Source organism: Pinus tabuliformis, chromosome 6 (genome assembly GCF_031772625.1).
Source record: "Pinus tabuliformis cultivar Carrire ecotype Pingquan chromosome 6, CPIR1, whole genome shotgun sequence".
NCBI lineage: Eukaryota > Viridiplantae > Streptophyta > Pinopsida > Pinales > Pinaceae > Pinus > Pinus tabuliformis.
This window is the reverse complement of record NC_142292.1, coordinates 376,669,495-376,685,431: the sequence shown is the minus strand read 5'-3', so window position 1 is coordinate 376,685,431 and position 15,937 is coordinate 376,669,495. Positions and strand designations below refer to the sequence as shown.

General features: G+C 37.3%; 1 protein-coding gene across 2 annotated transcripts; it reads left to right on the top strand.

Annotated features, from left to right (window-relative positions):
* Window positions 1–223: 223 nt before the first annotated feature.
* Window positions 224–14,618, top strand: LOC149258878 (uncharacterized). 2 transcript variants are annotated; one of them, XM_089416623.1, is made up of 9 exons: window positions 224–655; window positions 776–968; window positions 1,057–1,190; window positions 1,271–1,474; window positions 1,809–1,937; window positions 13,791–13,946; window positions 14,038–14,117; window positions 14,231–14,280; window positions 14,381–14,618. In XM_089416623.1, exons 1-9 carry the CDS (start codon window positions 275–277, stop codon window positions 14,500–14,502), a joined length of 1,449 nt encoding a protein of 482 aa, XP_089272749.1. In that variant the 5' UTR covers window positions 224–274; the 3' UTR covers window positions 14,503–14,618. The 2 variants fall into 2 exon arrangements, with proteins under 2 accessions (XP_089272749.1, XP_089272742.1); XM_089416616.1 differs by lacking the exons at window positions 13,791–13,946; window positions 14,038–14,117; window positions 14,231–14,280; window positions 14,381–14,618 and adding exons at window positions 2,084–2,239; window positions 2,331–2,410; window positions 2,524–2,573; window positions 2,674–2,911.
* The last annotated feature ends 1,319 nt before the right edge of the window (window positions 14,619–15,937 follow it).

Sequence of the window (15,937 nt, the reverse complement as noted above, 5' to 3'; positions counted from 1 at the left end):
ATAATTTTTTGAAATATTTATAATATAATTATCTAGGATTAAATTCAACAATAAATTTAGAGCTTATTAAGTGCGTTTTACTACTAAATGCTTTTCTTTTACCGTCTTAGTATACGCTTGACCTTAATAAATTTTTTTTATTTACAAAATAAGCATTGGCTTCCCATCCATATATATATATATATATATAAAGTTCATGAGATTTTGTATTACAGACAGAGTTTTGTCATTCGGGAATATAGTCAGAGCTATCTCTCGAGAGTTCAGAGGAATAATGGGTTTCGAGGTGTATAATGCATTTCGTATCTCTCTACTTTTACTGATAATGGGGGGTAGCGTTATTGATTGTTTAAGGACCCATTCTTTGTCTCTCAGATCGCGTAGTCATGATTTGCGAAAGCAGCGGGAGGTAGCTGCGCAGTCGGATGAATACGAGACACATAATTACACTCAACTTCTCGACCATTTTTCTTTCGTATCAGAGTCTCGCACCTTTCAACAGAGATATTTTGTCGACAAAACTTTCTGGGGCGGTCCCCTAAAAAATTCTCCCATTTTTGTCTACCTGGGAGGGGAGGGGAGTCTCGACAGTCCGGTCCCCGGCATGCCTAGCGAGATTGCTCCCCAATTCAAAGCCCTGCTCCTCTTTGTCGAGGTATAAAGTTTATCTTTCCAAATTTTATTTTGTTCTTGTTTTAATCCTTAACGTTCAAGGCATGTGCAAATTTTCTCTGTAAAAGCCCTGAGTATATCAATAAGCTGAATTTTTATGTAGCATCGGTATTATGGGGAGTCGGTGCCGGATATAATAGGTGACCCACTGAATCCCGTGGTCAATACCAGCACATTTGGCTATCTCACTTCGGAGCAAGCGTTGGCCGATTGCGCAACTCTGATTACAGATTTTAAGAAGAATTTATCGGCGGAAAATAGCCCAGTGATCGTGTTTGGTGGATCATATGCAGGAAGTAAATGGTTGCAATTCATATTAAAGTTCCATTTAATTATTACCGTGTGATTGCAGTGATTAATTCAATTTTAAATATATGATTGCAGTGTTAGCTGCATGGTTTCGTCTGAAGTACCCACACATTACACTAGGCGCACTGGCGTCTTCCGCCCCAATTCTCTTGTTCCCCAACGTCACTCCTGACTATAGCTTCTACGCCGTTGTTACCAAGGATTTCAGAGTATGTTTCGTCCGTTCATCGTTATCGTCTCTCAAATCGTCTAATATCTGAGATCTTCTGACTGTGTTTAATAAACACAGGATACGAGCGAGAGCTGTTACACTACAATTAAAAACTCGTGGGGCGAAATGGACAGAGTTGCGTCTCAGCCCGGAGGCCTCCAAAATTTGTCCAACATATTTAATACGAGCCTAACGGACGTAGCGGACGTAGCGGTCTTGCGTGATCGTCTGATTTCTATGTATGAACAAGCAGCACAGTACAATTATTCGAAGGTTATAAACGTAAGTAGTACTGCATAATTTTATTACTACAGCAAATGGATTTTATCTTCAATGTCGCATGGAGACGGATCAGAAAGACATTTAGAAATTAAAAAAAAAAATGAACTTAAGAAATTCAAGATTATGTAAATATGTATTCTTAGAATTTTAGAAAATTTAAGATGAATATGTATTATTAGAATATAAAATAAAATAAATTTATGTGTATACAATTTATTATTTATCATTTTACCCCTTTTAATCTCAATAATCTGTGCTATAATGTTTGTACTATTGCTTTAAAGTTGGTTTTCTCAACTGTAGAAACGAATCTTAACATCGTTGGGTACTCTAGATATGCCATGCCATCGATAGCGCTCCCGAAGGTACCGACGTTCTGGTTCGGGTGGCAGCAGGATTCAGAACCCCCTCTCTGTCTGCTCTTTCTGAAACATTGGAGCGATTTTCCCCATGGTGGTGGCAGGTTTGCGAATCTTGTTTTGGATGACTAATAGATTTAGTATGAAGTTGTGAGGAGATAATCTGTTTGTTTGCAGACATGCTCATGGAGGACATAATCTGTTTGTTTGCAGACATGCTCATGGACGACATAATCTGTTTGTTTTGCAGACGTGCACGGAAATGGTGTTTCCAATAGCCCAGAATCCGAATAAAACAATGTTTCCCCTTCAGATATTTGATCTAAAGTCCCACGCTGAAGATTGCAAAAGGAAATATGGAGTGGTTCCCAGGCCCAACTGGGTAACAACTGAATATGGCGGCCATGTAAGTGCTAAACTAACAAATCAATATGTATGTCTATACATCCTGACCAAAGCTTTTAGTATGTGTTTTATTATAATTTGTGTGCCCACAGGACATACGAAAGGTGCTGAAACACTTTGCGAGCAACATCATTTTCTCCAATGGTTTGTGGGATCCATGGAGCAGTGGGGGGTAATTCATTCTAAGCACATGAGTGATTAATTTATTTTCAGGGAAAGTCTTTCTATCAACTCTGTTATCAATTCTTCTTTAATGGTCTGCACTTTTTACGGGATGAATTGCAGTGTGAAGGAGAATATATCTGAAAGTATCGTCGCGCTCCCTACACAAAATGGTAAGTGGTAATATGATTTCCAAAAAGGCTGAATATTCATATAACAAATATAGACCGAATTTATATGCACTGTATGTGGTGGATACATTATGAATTGTAGGAGCCCATTGCCAAGACCTACGTCCTTCTTCTCCAGATGATCCCGGATGGCTTAAAGAACAGAGATCAGCGGAAATCGAGCACATCAAAAGCTGGATTGAACAATACAACTCTCACAAATGATGTCACCATTGAAGCTAATAGAAAGCGTTGTATGAGATGCAGTTAATTAGGATAAACACTTTTTGCTGGGCATAATCCCCGCATATGGAGGGATCCGACGGACATAGGCGCAATAATTTTTTTTTTTTTTTTTGACTATGACCATATCCGTCAGGGAATTTGCAATCGACTTAACCGCACCGCTTTTTGCTAAGACGAACCCTGGCATTGACTCTTTTCAAAGGCGTCTACAGATTTGGCCTAATAAGAAATGTTTCTTTTCAGCCTGCATATTATTAGTCCTAATAAGAAATGTTTCTTTTCAGCCTGCATATTATTAGTGGAATGGAAGCCATTCTTTTCAGCCTGCATGTTATTAGTGGAATGGAAGCCATTCTTCAGTGGGTTTTTGCTTTTATTTTATTTTGGGAAGGTTTAGTTGAAGTTGAATTGTTAAGAAACTTTTATGGAAAGGTTTAGTTGAACTTGAAGTTGAAGTGTTAAGAAACTTTTATGGAAAGGTTTAGTTGAACTTGAAGTTAAAGTGGTGAGAAATTTGATTTAAATGTTTTATTTGAAAAAATTAGTCAAAGAAGTGTTTAACGGATTAAAAGATCAATTAACACTTAGATTTATTTTAAAATAACTATGTTTTTTAAAATAACTATGGTTTTTTGTTCTGTTGTTGATTAATTAAAAAAATTAATATGGACCTGATTTATTGTTTCTTGTGATGTGGTAAGTGGTATTACTGAACATAGTGTTGGCCAACGGCATCTCAGAAATAAAGTCTATTTACATCAGTGTTAGCACATGGTATTTTAGCATCTTCGTGAATTTCCAAAATGTTTTTTTGTTATGATGTTGATTAAATAAAAAAATGTAATATGGACATGATTTATTGTTTTTTGTGATGTGGTAAATGGTATTACTAAACATAGTGTTCGCCAATAACATTTCGGTAATAAAGTCTATTTACATTCATGTTAGCACGTGGTATCTTAGGGTGTTGATGAATCTCCAAATTTAAGATTTTGATTTATATATATATATAATTTAATTGTGTTAAATTACTGAAATCAGAAATTTTATTAAGCATAAATATAAGAGTTCTTAATTTTATGGAATATAAACACAATATATGGAAGATTAGATTACTAAATGAATTTAAAAGTATTAGAAGAGGTAATAAGCTCCTATAACCCAAGTCCACTAATTAATAATTTTAACCCCATATTTAATAATAGTTTTAACCTATAAAAATGAAATAATTTATAACTATGTAAGAACGTCACATTCAGTTAATAATTTAAGAAATGTTATAGCATGTAGTTATGTAAACGCATTTGAAATCATGCTACAGCATGTAGTTATGTAAAAGCATTTGAAATCATGCTACAAATCTTATCTAGTGAAGTCATTAAGAAAATGTTTTAGAACTCTATAAATTCTTTGAACAAAAAATTATATCTTAAACATAAATCACATTATAGTTACCAAATTCATCAAAATCAGATTCAAAAGATTCAAAAATACGATTTGAATATCAAATATAAATTCTTTGAACAAAAAATTATATTTTAAACATAAATCATATCATACAATTTTACATCATAGTTACCCAATTCATGAGAATCAGACTCAAAAATGCAATTTGAATATCAAATACTTTGATCAAAATCGATTTGGTTTGAGTGTAGGTGGTTAACATAATGGATTGGATGAAAGCAAACCCATAGTTCAGCTGCCCTCAGTTAGTTGTTATAGCTAAAGGAAGTGCATTGTGGTAAATAATAATCCCAACGACTACCTTAAACAAACTGACAAACACCATGCTTTCCCTTACTGCTTCCCCTCCTCCACGGTTGCGATTTTGTTTGCAGGGGAAAGGACTGAAGTCAGAGCAAAAGTAAAACCCTAGCTATTTCACAAAACAACAGAGAGTTTAAGGCATTTAATATATTTTGGTAAATAGATATGGGCAAATATTTACTCTGCCATTGTTGCCCGCACTCCACAACACTTGCAAATTAGAAAACCAATTATTATATTGCATATTAGTTATTTTCTTTGTCATGTATTAATGTCAAATTTGTATGTGATATAAATATGGATTACTATATTGCGTATTAGTTATTTCTTTGTCATGTATTAATGTCAAATTTGTATGTGATATAAATATGGATGTAAAAGTCATCTGTATGTGTTGGGAAAGTTAGAGAGCAAGAGTAAAACTAGTTTTAAGGAGTTTTACAGAGATTTACTCTGCAACCCCAGTGATGGGTAAATCTCAGTAAGTTTTTTGTATTTTCACTTGGAGTTGTAGCCTCCATTTATCACGTGAATTTATTTTCTGTGTTTTATATTATAATCAAAAGTATGTTATGTTGCCATGTTTTGTCGTGAGTTGTGTTTTATTAACCCTCATTTCCATGCTGCAACATAAGACTTACCTCAAAGAAACTGAATTCTCATAAGACTTACCTTGCATTGTGTTTTATTAAGCCCCTCAAAGCAACTGAATTCTTGTCAGACTTACCTTGCATTATGTTTTATTAAACCTCTGTGTAGTTGCAATTTCCATCCTGCAACATAAAACTTACCTTGAAGCAATTGAATTCTCATAAGACTTTGCGATTTCCACGCTGCAACATAAGACTTATCTCGAAGAAACTGAATTCTCATAAGACTTACCTTGCATTGTGTTTTATTAAGCCCCTCACAGCAACTGAATTCTTGTCAGACTTACCTTGCATTGTGTTTTATTAAACCTCTGTGTAGTAGAAATTTCCATTCTGCAACATAAGATTTACCTCGAAGCAATTGAATTCTCATAAGACTTACCTTGTCCCAACCGAATTCACACTCCTCTCCTCTTCCCTAGTAAAATTTTTCTAACATGGTATCTAAGCAGGTTAAATATTGTTAGTATAAAAACAGGTGTTTTTACTAGCAATTAAAATTTGTTTTGAAGGAAGAATTTTTTAAGTGTATTTACTAGCATGTAGAAAGTTTTTTCTTTCTCTCAGATTGCGTAGTCATCATGATTTGCGAAAGCAGCGGGAGGTAGCTGCCCAGTCGGATGAATGTGAGACACATTATTACACTCAACTTCTCGACCATTTTTCTTTCGTATCAGAGTCTCGCACCTTTCAACAGAGATATTTTGTCGACAAAACTTTCTGGGGCGGTCCCCTAAAAAATTCTCCCATTTTTGTCTACCTGGGAGGGGAGGGGAGTCTCCACAGTCCGGTCCGCGGCATCCCTAGCGAGATTGCTCCCCAATTCAAAGCCCTGCTCCTCTTTGTCGAGGTATAAAGTTTATCTTTCCAAATTTTATTTTGTTCTTGTTTTAATCCTTAACGTTTAAGGCATGTGCAAATTTTCTCTGTAAAAGCCCTGAGTATATCAATAAGCTGAATTTTTATGTAGCATCGGTATTATGGGGAGTCGGTGCCGGATATAATAGGTGACCCACTGAATCCCGTGGTCAATACCAGCACATTTGGCTATCTCACTTCGGAGCAAGCGTTGGCCGATTGCGCAACTCTGATTACAGATTTTAAGAAGAATTTATCGGCGGAAAATAGCCCAGTGATCGTGTTTGGTGGATCATATGCAGGAAGTAAATGGTTGCAATTCATATTAAAGTTCCATTTAATTATTACCGTGTGATTGCAGTGATTAATTCAATTTTAAATATATGATTGCAGTGTTAGCTGCATGGTTTCGTCTGAAGTACCCACACATTACAGTAGGCGCACTGGCGTCTTCCGCCCCAATTCTCTTGTTCCCCAACGTCACTCCTGACTATAGCTTCTACGCCGTTGTTACCAAGGATTTCAGAGTATGTTTCGTCCGTTCATCGTTATCGTCTCTCAAATCGTCTAATATCTGAGATCTTCTGACTGTGTTTAATAAACACAGGATACGAGCGAGAGCTGTTACACTACAATTAAAAACTCGTGGGGCGAAATGGACAGAGTTGCGTCTCAGCCCGGAGGCCTCCAAAATTTGTCCAACATATTTAATACGAGCCTAACGGACGTAGCGGACGTAGCGGTCTTGCGTGATCGTCTGATTTCTATGTATGAACAAGCAGCACAGTACAATTATTCGAAGGTTATAAACGTAAGTAGTACTGCATAATTTTATTACTACAGCAAATGGATTTTATGTTTATACAATTTATTATTTATCCTTTTACCCCTTTTAATCTCAATAATCTGCACTATAATGTTTGTACAATTGCTTTAAAGTTTGTTTTCTCAGCTGTAGAAATGAATCTTAACATCGTTGGGTACTCTAGATATGCCATGCCATCGATAACGCTCCCGAAGGTACCGACGTTCTGGTTCGGGTGGCAGCAGGAGTCAGAGCCTTCTCTCTGTCTGCTCTTTCTGAAACATTGGAGCGATTTTCCCCATGGGGGTGGCAGGTTTGCTGTTGAAATCTAATTTCAACGCAGTCGTACGCTCCCCAAAACCGCCAGCAAAAACCACAAACCGGTTTAAAGATTTCTCGGACCGCCTACCTGCAGAGAATGGTTTTCGTACACAAGGGCCCGAGAAAATGTGGAGCTGACACGTGGTTCAGCCCTGACGTAACGCAACGTCATTTTCTCGGAGGATAAAGTTCAGCACTTGTTGGTCTTCCGATATTGTTCTCCACCGTTGGATTTGCTCCCGTGTTCTCCGCCGTTGATCACCTGGAGCTGCATACGAACCCACATCAATTCAATGTTTTGCGTGGAGTAAATTAAAAGCATGGTTGACCATACCTTTCATTAATGCTTGTCATAAACTTAGGTGAATAGTTAATTTTTTTTACATAGGGCACATAATGCATTTAGTTTTATATATACGGCATATATTTATTTAAGTGTTGACCATATGTAATGTAAAAAAAAGGGGGCCACGGTAATATAGAGTTTTTACGCATTATGTTTTATATAGCGAGCAAAACATATATGCTTGAGTTTTTGCTCATTGTATTTTTGAAAAAGGGAAAACACACAGCAGTGTGTAGAAAAACAAGAACAGGGGTGTGAGTTTTTTTTTGGCGATGTAATTTTTTTTTGTGTTGGCCATAGCGAAAAACCATGTGTGGTTTTGCACAGCAGTGCATAAGGAAAATGGTGGAGCGAATTTTGTAAGCCTGTGTAAGTTTTGCTTTTACAGCAGTATGTAAAATTGTTTTACACCAGTAAATGTGAATGGAGGTTTTACAGCAGTAAATGTTAATGGGAATTTTTCCAGCAGTGTAAATTCTCATATGGAGACACAGTGAATGTTTTTTTTTGTTTTAATGAATAGAAATATTTTATGGTGAAATCCTCTGTTCCTCAGTGAATTTTTTTTAAGTCTTCTGTGTGCACAAAAGATCCTGGAGCAAAAGAAACAGAGCATTGCCTCTGTGTGTTTGAATATTTGGTTTTTGGTATTTTCCCCATTAAAAATACACCAACAGTGGTATCAGAGCAGGCTTAGGCTCTTTAAAGAAGTTAAAGAAGCTGAAGGGAGAAGGTTGTTGCTGCAGCAAAACTTCTCAGGCAGACAGAAGACAGTCAACAAAAGATTCAGGTATTCCAAAAAGTTTTTTTTGTGTTGCTGAAGAAGCAGTGATTTGTTTTAAACACACAGTCAAGGATTTAGAGGCATAGATCAGAATACAAGGAATGGCCAGCACAAGCACTGGCATGGGTTTGTTTAACACCCAGCTCCCACAGTTTAATGGGAAAAACTATGACTACTGGGCAATAACCATGACAGCCCTGTTTGCCTCTCAAGACTTATGGGAAATAGTTGAGGAAGGCTTTCAAGAACCAGCAGATGAAACTGAGTTCAATGCACTAACTCAGGGAGAGAGAGATCAGCTGAAGAGCAATAGGAAGAAGGATTCGAAAGCCCATATGTTGTTGTATCTAGCAGTAGACCAGAGTGTGTTTCCAAGGTTAGCAGCAGCTAAGACAGCAAATGAAGCATGGCAAACCCTCAAGACAGCCTATCAAGGCATGGAGAGAGTGAAGACAGCAAAGCTACAATTGCTGAGAAAGGATTTTGAGAACTTGAACATGAAGGAGTCAGATAACATTGACTCATTCTTCACTCATGTGATTGGTGTAATCACACAAATGAGAACTCATGGAGAAACCATTGAAGACAGAAGAATTGTGGAGAAAATATTGAGGGTCTTACCCTCAAGGTTTGATGCCATAGTCACCACCATTGAAGAGACGAAGGATCTCTCAAGTTATTCAGTTGATGAGCTACATGCATCACTGATAACACATGAGCAGAGGTTGAGTAGGAATGAAAACTCATCTCTTGAGCAAGCCTTCAAGACCCAGATGTCCTTTGGAAGAGGCAGAGGTCAAGGCAGAGGAAACAAAAGAGGAAGAGGCAGAAGCCAGAATAGAGGTGGAAGGAACAACTCATCAAATGCACAAGGAAGAGGCAACAATCCAAATCAGAACCAAGGCCAAGGCAGCAGCCAACAAGGAGGACAACATCATGCTCAAGGACAAAGGTATGATAAATCTAATGTTCAATGCTATTATTGCAAAAAGTATGGACATTATGCTAGTGATTGTAGAAAGAAACAACATGATATGAACAACAGACAAAATGCAAATGTTACAAGAGAAAACAGCAGTCAAGAAAATGTCCTGTTAGCTTGTAACATGGCTGAAACACATAGTGAGGACATATGGTTTTTAGACTCAGGTTGCAGCAACCATATGACCGGAAACATAGCCTTCTTTTCTGCCCTAGATAAAAATGTGAAATCAGAAGTCACACTAGGAACTGATAGTAAAGTGTCTGTTATGGGAAGAGGAGAAATAAAAATACTTTCAAAGCAAGGAGAAAGGAAAACCATAGCAGATGTCTACTATGTCCCCGGAATGAGATGTAACCTATTGAGTGTTGGACAGCTTATCCATAAGGGCTACAATGTTTTCTTTAAAAATGATGTGTGCACCATCATGGATATACCACCCAGCAAAAGATGCATTGCTGAAGTGAAGATGACAAGGAACAGGATGTTCCCTCTGAGGATCAGGGCAGATTTGAAAAACAAAGGTGAAATTGCAGCAGTCACCCAAGAGGCTTTCCAAAGCGTGCCAAAGGATGAGAACTGGTTATGGCACTTGAGATTTGGGCATCTAAATTTTGGAGGTCTAAACTTATTGAGCAGAAAAGGAATGGTAAAGGGATTACCATTGATAGAGAAACCGGACAGCCTATGTGAAGGCTGCATTTTGGGAAAACAACACAGAGAAAGTTTTCCATCAGGGAAGAGCATAAGGGCAAAGACACCCTTAGAGATCATCCACTCAGATTTATGTGGACCAATGCAAGCTCCATCATTAGCTGGCAGCCTATATTTCTTAACATTCATTGATGACTGTACAAGAAAGACTTGGATATATTTCCTTAAAAACAAAAGTGAAGTGTTTGAGAAATTCCAAAATTTCAAGGCATTTGTTGAAAACCAAAGCGGGCTGCATATAAAAGTTTTGAGAACTGATAGAAGAGGTGAGTATATCTCCAAGGAATTCCTAAGATTTTGTAGAGAAAATGGAATTCACAAACAGTTTACAGCAAGGTACACCCCACAGCAAAATGGAGTTGCTGAAAGGAAGAACAGGACCATCATGGATATGGCGAGGAGCATGTTGAAGGCAAAGCATTTGGCAAATGAGTATTGGGCTGAAGCTGTACATTGTGCAGTTTATATTTTGAACAGGTGTCCTACAAAAGCAGTCATGAACAAAGTGCCAGAAGAGGCATGGAGTGGGAGAAAGCAAGTAGTCACCCACATGAGAGTTTTTGGGTGTGTGGCCTATGCACACATTCCGGATCAGCTAAGGAGGAAGTTGGACAGCAAAGGGGAGAAATGCATCTTCATTGGATACAGTGATGAATCCAAAGCCTACAGGCTGTACATTCCATCTACCAAGAAGTTCTTTGTCAGCAGGGATGTTCAATTCATTGAAGAGGAAGCTTGGGATGGAAGCATAGAGAAAACAGTGAATGTCAAGAACTGTTTGTCTCATGATGAAGATGAAGAGGAGGTGGCTGAAATGCATCCCCAAACAGCAGCGCCAACACAAGGACAGCAAGGAACACCATTGAGGATCAATGAGAGTGCTTCTCCAAGCACACCACAAGGAGGAAATTCAAGTGCATCTTCAAGCACTTGCACACCAAGTGAAAGAGGTAAGAAGTTTAGAAATCTAAGTGAAATTTATGAAGAAGGAATGAATTCCTTATTTGCCTTGTTTTGTCATGTTGATGATCCTATTCATTTCGAAGATGCAATTAAAGATAGGAAATGGATAGAAGCTATGGATGAGGAGATGAATGCCATAGAGAGAAACAAAACATGGGATTTGGTTGAGTTACCAAAAGGCAAAGAAGTCATTGGTGTGAAATGGGTCTACAAGACCAAGAGCAATGCTGAAGGCAAGATTGAAAGGCATAAAGCAAGGCTGGTTGTCAAAGGCTACAAGCAGCAGTATGGGAGAGATTATGAGGAGACTTTCGCCCCGGTTGCAAGAATGGAAACCGTGAGAGCAGTGCTGTCCATAGCAGCACAAAACAAATGGAAAGTCTACCAAATGGATGTGAAATCAGCATTCCTAAATGGAGTGTTAATGGAAGAGGTCTATGTGGAACAGCCTCTCGGATATGAGAAGAAAGGTGAAGAGCACAAAGTGTGCAAATTGAAGAAAGCTCTTTATGGGCTGAAGCAAGCGCCAAGAGCATGGTACAGCCGGATAGATTCATATCTATTAGATAATGAATTTGACAAATGTGAAGGAGAACCCACAGTCTACATCAAAGAAAAGGATGGTAAAATTTTAATTGTTGTCTTATATGTTGATGATGTTATTTTCACAGGTAATGATGATCAGCTCATTAAGAATTTTAAATCAGTCATGAAGAATGAATTTGAAATGACTGACATGGGTTTCTTGAGATACTTCTTAGGCATAGAAGTAGATCAAAATGAAAAAGGAATTTTTATATCTCAAGCAAGATATGTAAATCAAGTTCTGGGCAGATTTAACATGCAAGAATGCAAGGCAGCAATCACTCCCACAGTGATGGGATTAAAGCTCAGCAGAGAGGACAGCAGCAAGGATTTTGATCCTAGTTTGTACAAGAGTATTGTAGGTAGCCTTATGTATTTAACAGCTACTAGGCCTGATTTAATGTATGCTGTTAGTTTAATTTCCAGGTTCATGGAGAGGCCAAAGGAGGCACATTGGCAGGCAGCAAAGAGAATTTTGAGGTATGTCAAAGGCACCAAAATGTTTGGAATTTTATATCATGCCTCAGAACATTCAGATTTGGTTGGATACACAGATAGCGATTGGGCTGGAAGTGTAGATGATCGGAAGAGCACTTCCGGTTATGTTTTTAATATGGGTTCAGGAGCCATTTCATGGGCTTCTAAGAAGCAGTCCATTGTAGCATTGTCTACAGCAGAGGCTGAATATGTGGCAGCGACAGCAGCAGCGTGTCAGGCAGTGTGGATGAGAAGAATGTTGAGAAGCTTAGGCCAAGAGCAGGCAAAAGCGACAGTGATCTTTTGTGACAATAGCTCAGCTATTGCACTGTCAAAGAATTCAGTGTTTCATAAGAGAACGAAACACATTGATACAAGGTTTCACTACATCAGAGAATTAGTGAACAATGGAGAAATTGTCCTAGAACATTGCAGGACTCAAGAGCAGGTAGCAGACATCTTGACAAAGCCACTTGATCAGAAGAGCTTTGAATTTTTGAGAAAGTGTCTCGGTATGACCGAATGCCCAGCTGTTGAAATTAAAGGGGAGTGTTGAAATCTAATTTCAACGCAGTCGTACGCTCCCCAAAACCGCCAGCAAAAACCACAAACCGGTTTAAAGATTTCTCGGACCGCCTACCTGCAGAGAATGGTTTTCGTACACAAGGGCCCGAGAAAATGTGGAGCTGACACGTGGTTCAGCCCTGACGTAACGCAACGTCATTTTCTCGGAGGATAAAGTTCAGCACTTGTTGGTCTTCCGATATTGCCCTCCACCGTCGGATGTGCTCCCGTGTTCTCCGCCGTTGATCACCTGGAGCTGCATACGAACCCACATCAATTCAATGTTTTGCGTGGAGTAAATTAAAAGCATGGTTGACCATACCTTTCATTAATGCTTGTCATAAACTTAGGTGAATAGTTAATTTTTTTTACATAGGGCACATAATGCATTTAGTTTTATATATACGGCATATATTTATTTAAGTGTTGACCATATGTAATGTAAAAAAAAGGGGGCCACGGTAATATAGAGTTTTTACGCATTATGTTTTATATAGCGAGCAAAACATATATGCTTGAGTTTTTGCTCATTGTATTTTTGAAAAAGGGAAAACACACAGCAGTGTGTAGAAAAACAAGAACAGGGGTGTGAGTTTTTTTTTGGCGATGTAATTTTTTTTTGTGTTGGCCATAGCGAAAAACCATGTGTGGTTTTGCACAGCAGTGCATAAGGAAAATGGTGGAGCGAATTTTGTAAGCCTGTGTAAGTTTTGCTTTTACAGCAGTATGTAAAATTGTTTTACACCAGTAAATGTGAATGGAGGTTTTACAGCAGTAAATGTTAATGGGAATTTTTCCAGCAGTGTAAATTCTCATATGGAGACACAGTGAATGTTTTTTTTTGTTTTAATGAATAGAAATATTTTATGGTGAAATCCTCTGTTCCTCAGTGAATTTTTTTTAAGTCTTCTGTGTGCACAAAAGATCCTGGAGCAAAAGAAACAGAGCATTGCCTCTGTGTGTTTGAATATTTGGTTTTTGGTATTTTCCCCATTAAAAATACACCAACATTTGCGAATCTTGTTTTGGATGACTAATAGATTTAGTATGAAGTTGTGAGGAGATAATCTGTTTGTTTGCAGACATGCTCATGGAGGACATAATCTGTTTGTTTGCAGACATGCTCATGGACGACATAATCTGTTTGTTTTGCAGACGTGCACGGAAATGGTGTTTCCAATAGCCCAGAATCCGAATAAAACAATGTTTCCCCTTCAGATATTTGATCTAAAGTCCTACGCTGAAGATTGCAAAAGGAAATATGGAGTGGTTCCCAGGCCCAACTGGGTAACAACTGAATATGGCGGCCATGTAAGTGCTAAACTAACAAATCAATATGTATGTCTATACATCCTGACCAAAGCTTTTAGTATGTGTTTTATTATAATTTGTGTGCCCACAGGACATACGAAAGGTGCTGAAACACTTTGCGAGCAACATCATTTTCTCCAATGGTTTGTGGGATCCATGGAGCAGTGGGGGGTAATTCATTCTAAGCACATGAGTGATTAATTTATTTTCAGGGAAAGTCTTTCTATCAACTCTGTTATCAATTCTTCTTTAATGGTCTGCACTTTTTACGGGATGAATTGCAGTGTGAAGGAGAATATATCTGAAAGTATCGTCGCGCTCCCTACACAAAATGGTAAGTGGTAATATGATTTCCAAAAAGGCTGAATATTCATATAACAAATATAGACCGAATTTATATGCACTGTATGTGGTGGATACATTATGAATTGTAGGAGCCCATTGCCAAGACCTACGTCCTTCTTCTCCAGATGATCCCGGATGGCTTAAAGAACAGAGATCAGCGGAAATCGAGCACATCAAAAGCTGGATTGAACAATACAACTCTCACAAATGATGTCACCATTGAAGCTAATAGAAAGCGTTGTATGAGATGCAGTTAATTAGGATAAACACTTTTTGCTGGGCATAATCCCCGCATATGGAGGGATCCGACGGACATAGGCGCAATAATTTTTTTTTTTTTTTTGACTATGACCATATCCGTCAGGGAATTTGCAATCGACTTAACCGCACCGCTTTTTGCTAAGACGAACCCTGGCATTGACTCTTTTCAAAGGCGTCTACAGATTTGGCCTAATAAGAAATGTTTCTTTTCAGCCTGCATATTATTAGTGGAATGGAAGCCATTCTTTTCGGCCTGCATGTTATTAGTGGAATGGAAGCCATTCTTCAGTGGGTTTTTGCTTTTATTTTATTTTGGGAAGGTTTAGTTGAAGTTGAATTGTTAAGAAACTTTTATGGAAAGGTTTAGTTGAACTTGAAGTTGAAGTGTTAAGAAACTTTTATGGAAAGGTTTAGTTGAACTTGAAGTTAAAGTTATTGTTTCTTGTGATGTGGTAAGTGGTATTACTGAACATAGTGTTGGCCAACGGCATCTCAGAAATAAAGTCTATTTACATCAGTGTTAGCACATGGTATTTTAGCATTTTCGTGAATTTCCAAAATGTTTTTTTGTTATGATGTTGATTAAATTAAAAAAAAAAAGTAATAAGGACATGATTTATTGTTTTTGTGATGTGGTAAATGGTATTACTAAACATAGTGTTCACCAATAACATTTCGGTAATAATGTCTATTTACATCCATGTAACCACGTGGTATCTTAGGGTGTTCATGAATCTCCAAATTAAAGATTTTGATAGATATATAATTTAATTGTGTTAAATTACTGAAACCAGAAATTTTATGCTAATGAGTTCTTAATTTTATTGAATATAAACACAATATATGGAAGATTAGATTACTAAATGAATTTAAAAGTATTAGAAGAGGTAATAAGCTCCTATAGCCCAAGTCCACTTCAAATTTAATTAATAATTGTAACCTCATATTTAATAATAATTTTAACCTATAAAAATGAAATTTATAACTATGTAAGAACGTGACATTCAGTTAATAATTTAAGAAATGTTATAGCATGTAGTTATGTAAAAACATTTGAAATCATGCTACAGCATGTAGTTATGTAAAAGCATTTGAAATCATGCTACAAATCTTATCTTATTAGTTATTTTTTTTGTCATGTATTAATGTCAAATTTGTATGTGATATAAATATAGATTACTATATTGCGTATTAGTTATTTTCTTTGTCATGTATTAATGTCAAATTTGTATGTGATATACATATAGATTACTATATTGCGTATTAGTTATTTTCTTTTTCATGTATTAATGTCAAATTTGTATGTGATATAAATATGGATGTAAAAATCATTTGTATGTGTTGGGAAAGTTAGAGAGCAAGAGTCTCTGAGGTAGTGAGCAGAA

Bases quoted from the DNA above. Each gene is read 5' to 3' on its own strand.
- LOC149258878 (XM_089416623.1), top strand. From the start codon at position 275: ATGGGTTTCGAGGTGTATAATGCATTTCGTATCTCTCTACTTTTACTG. The intron at 1,475-1,808 runs GTAAGTAGTACT...TGGGTACTCTAG, and splicing joins ATTATTCGAAGGTTATAAAC to ATATGCCATGCCATCGATAG. The intron at 14,118-14,230 runs GTAATTCATTCT...GATGAATTGCAG, and splicing joins GATCCATGGAGCAGTGGGGG to TGTGAAGGAGAATATATCTG.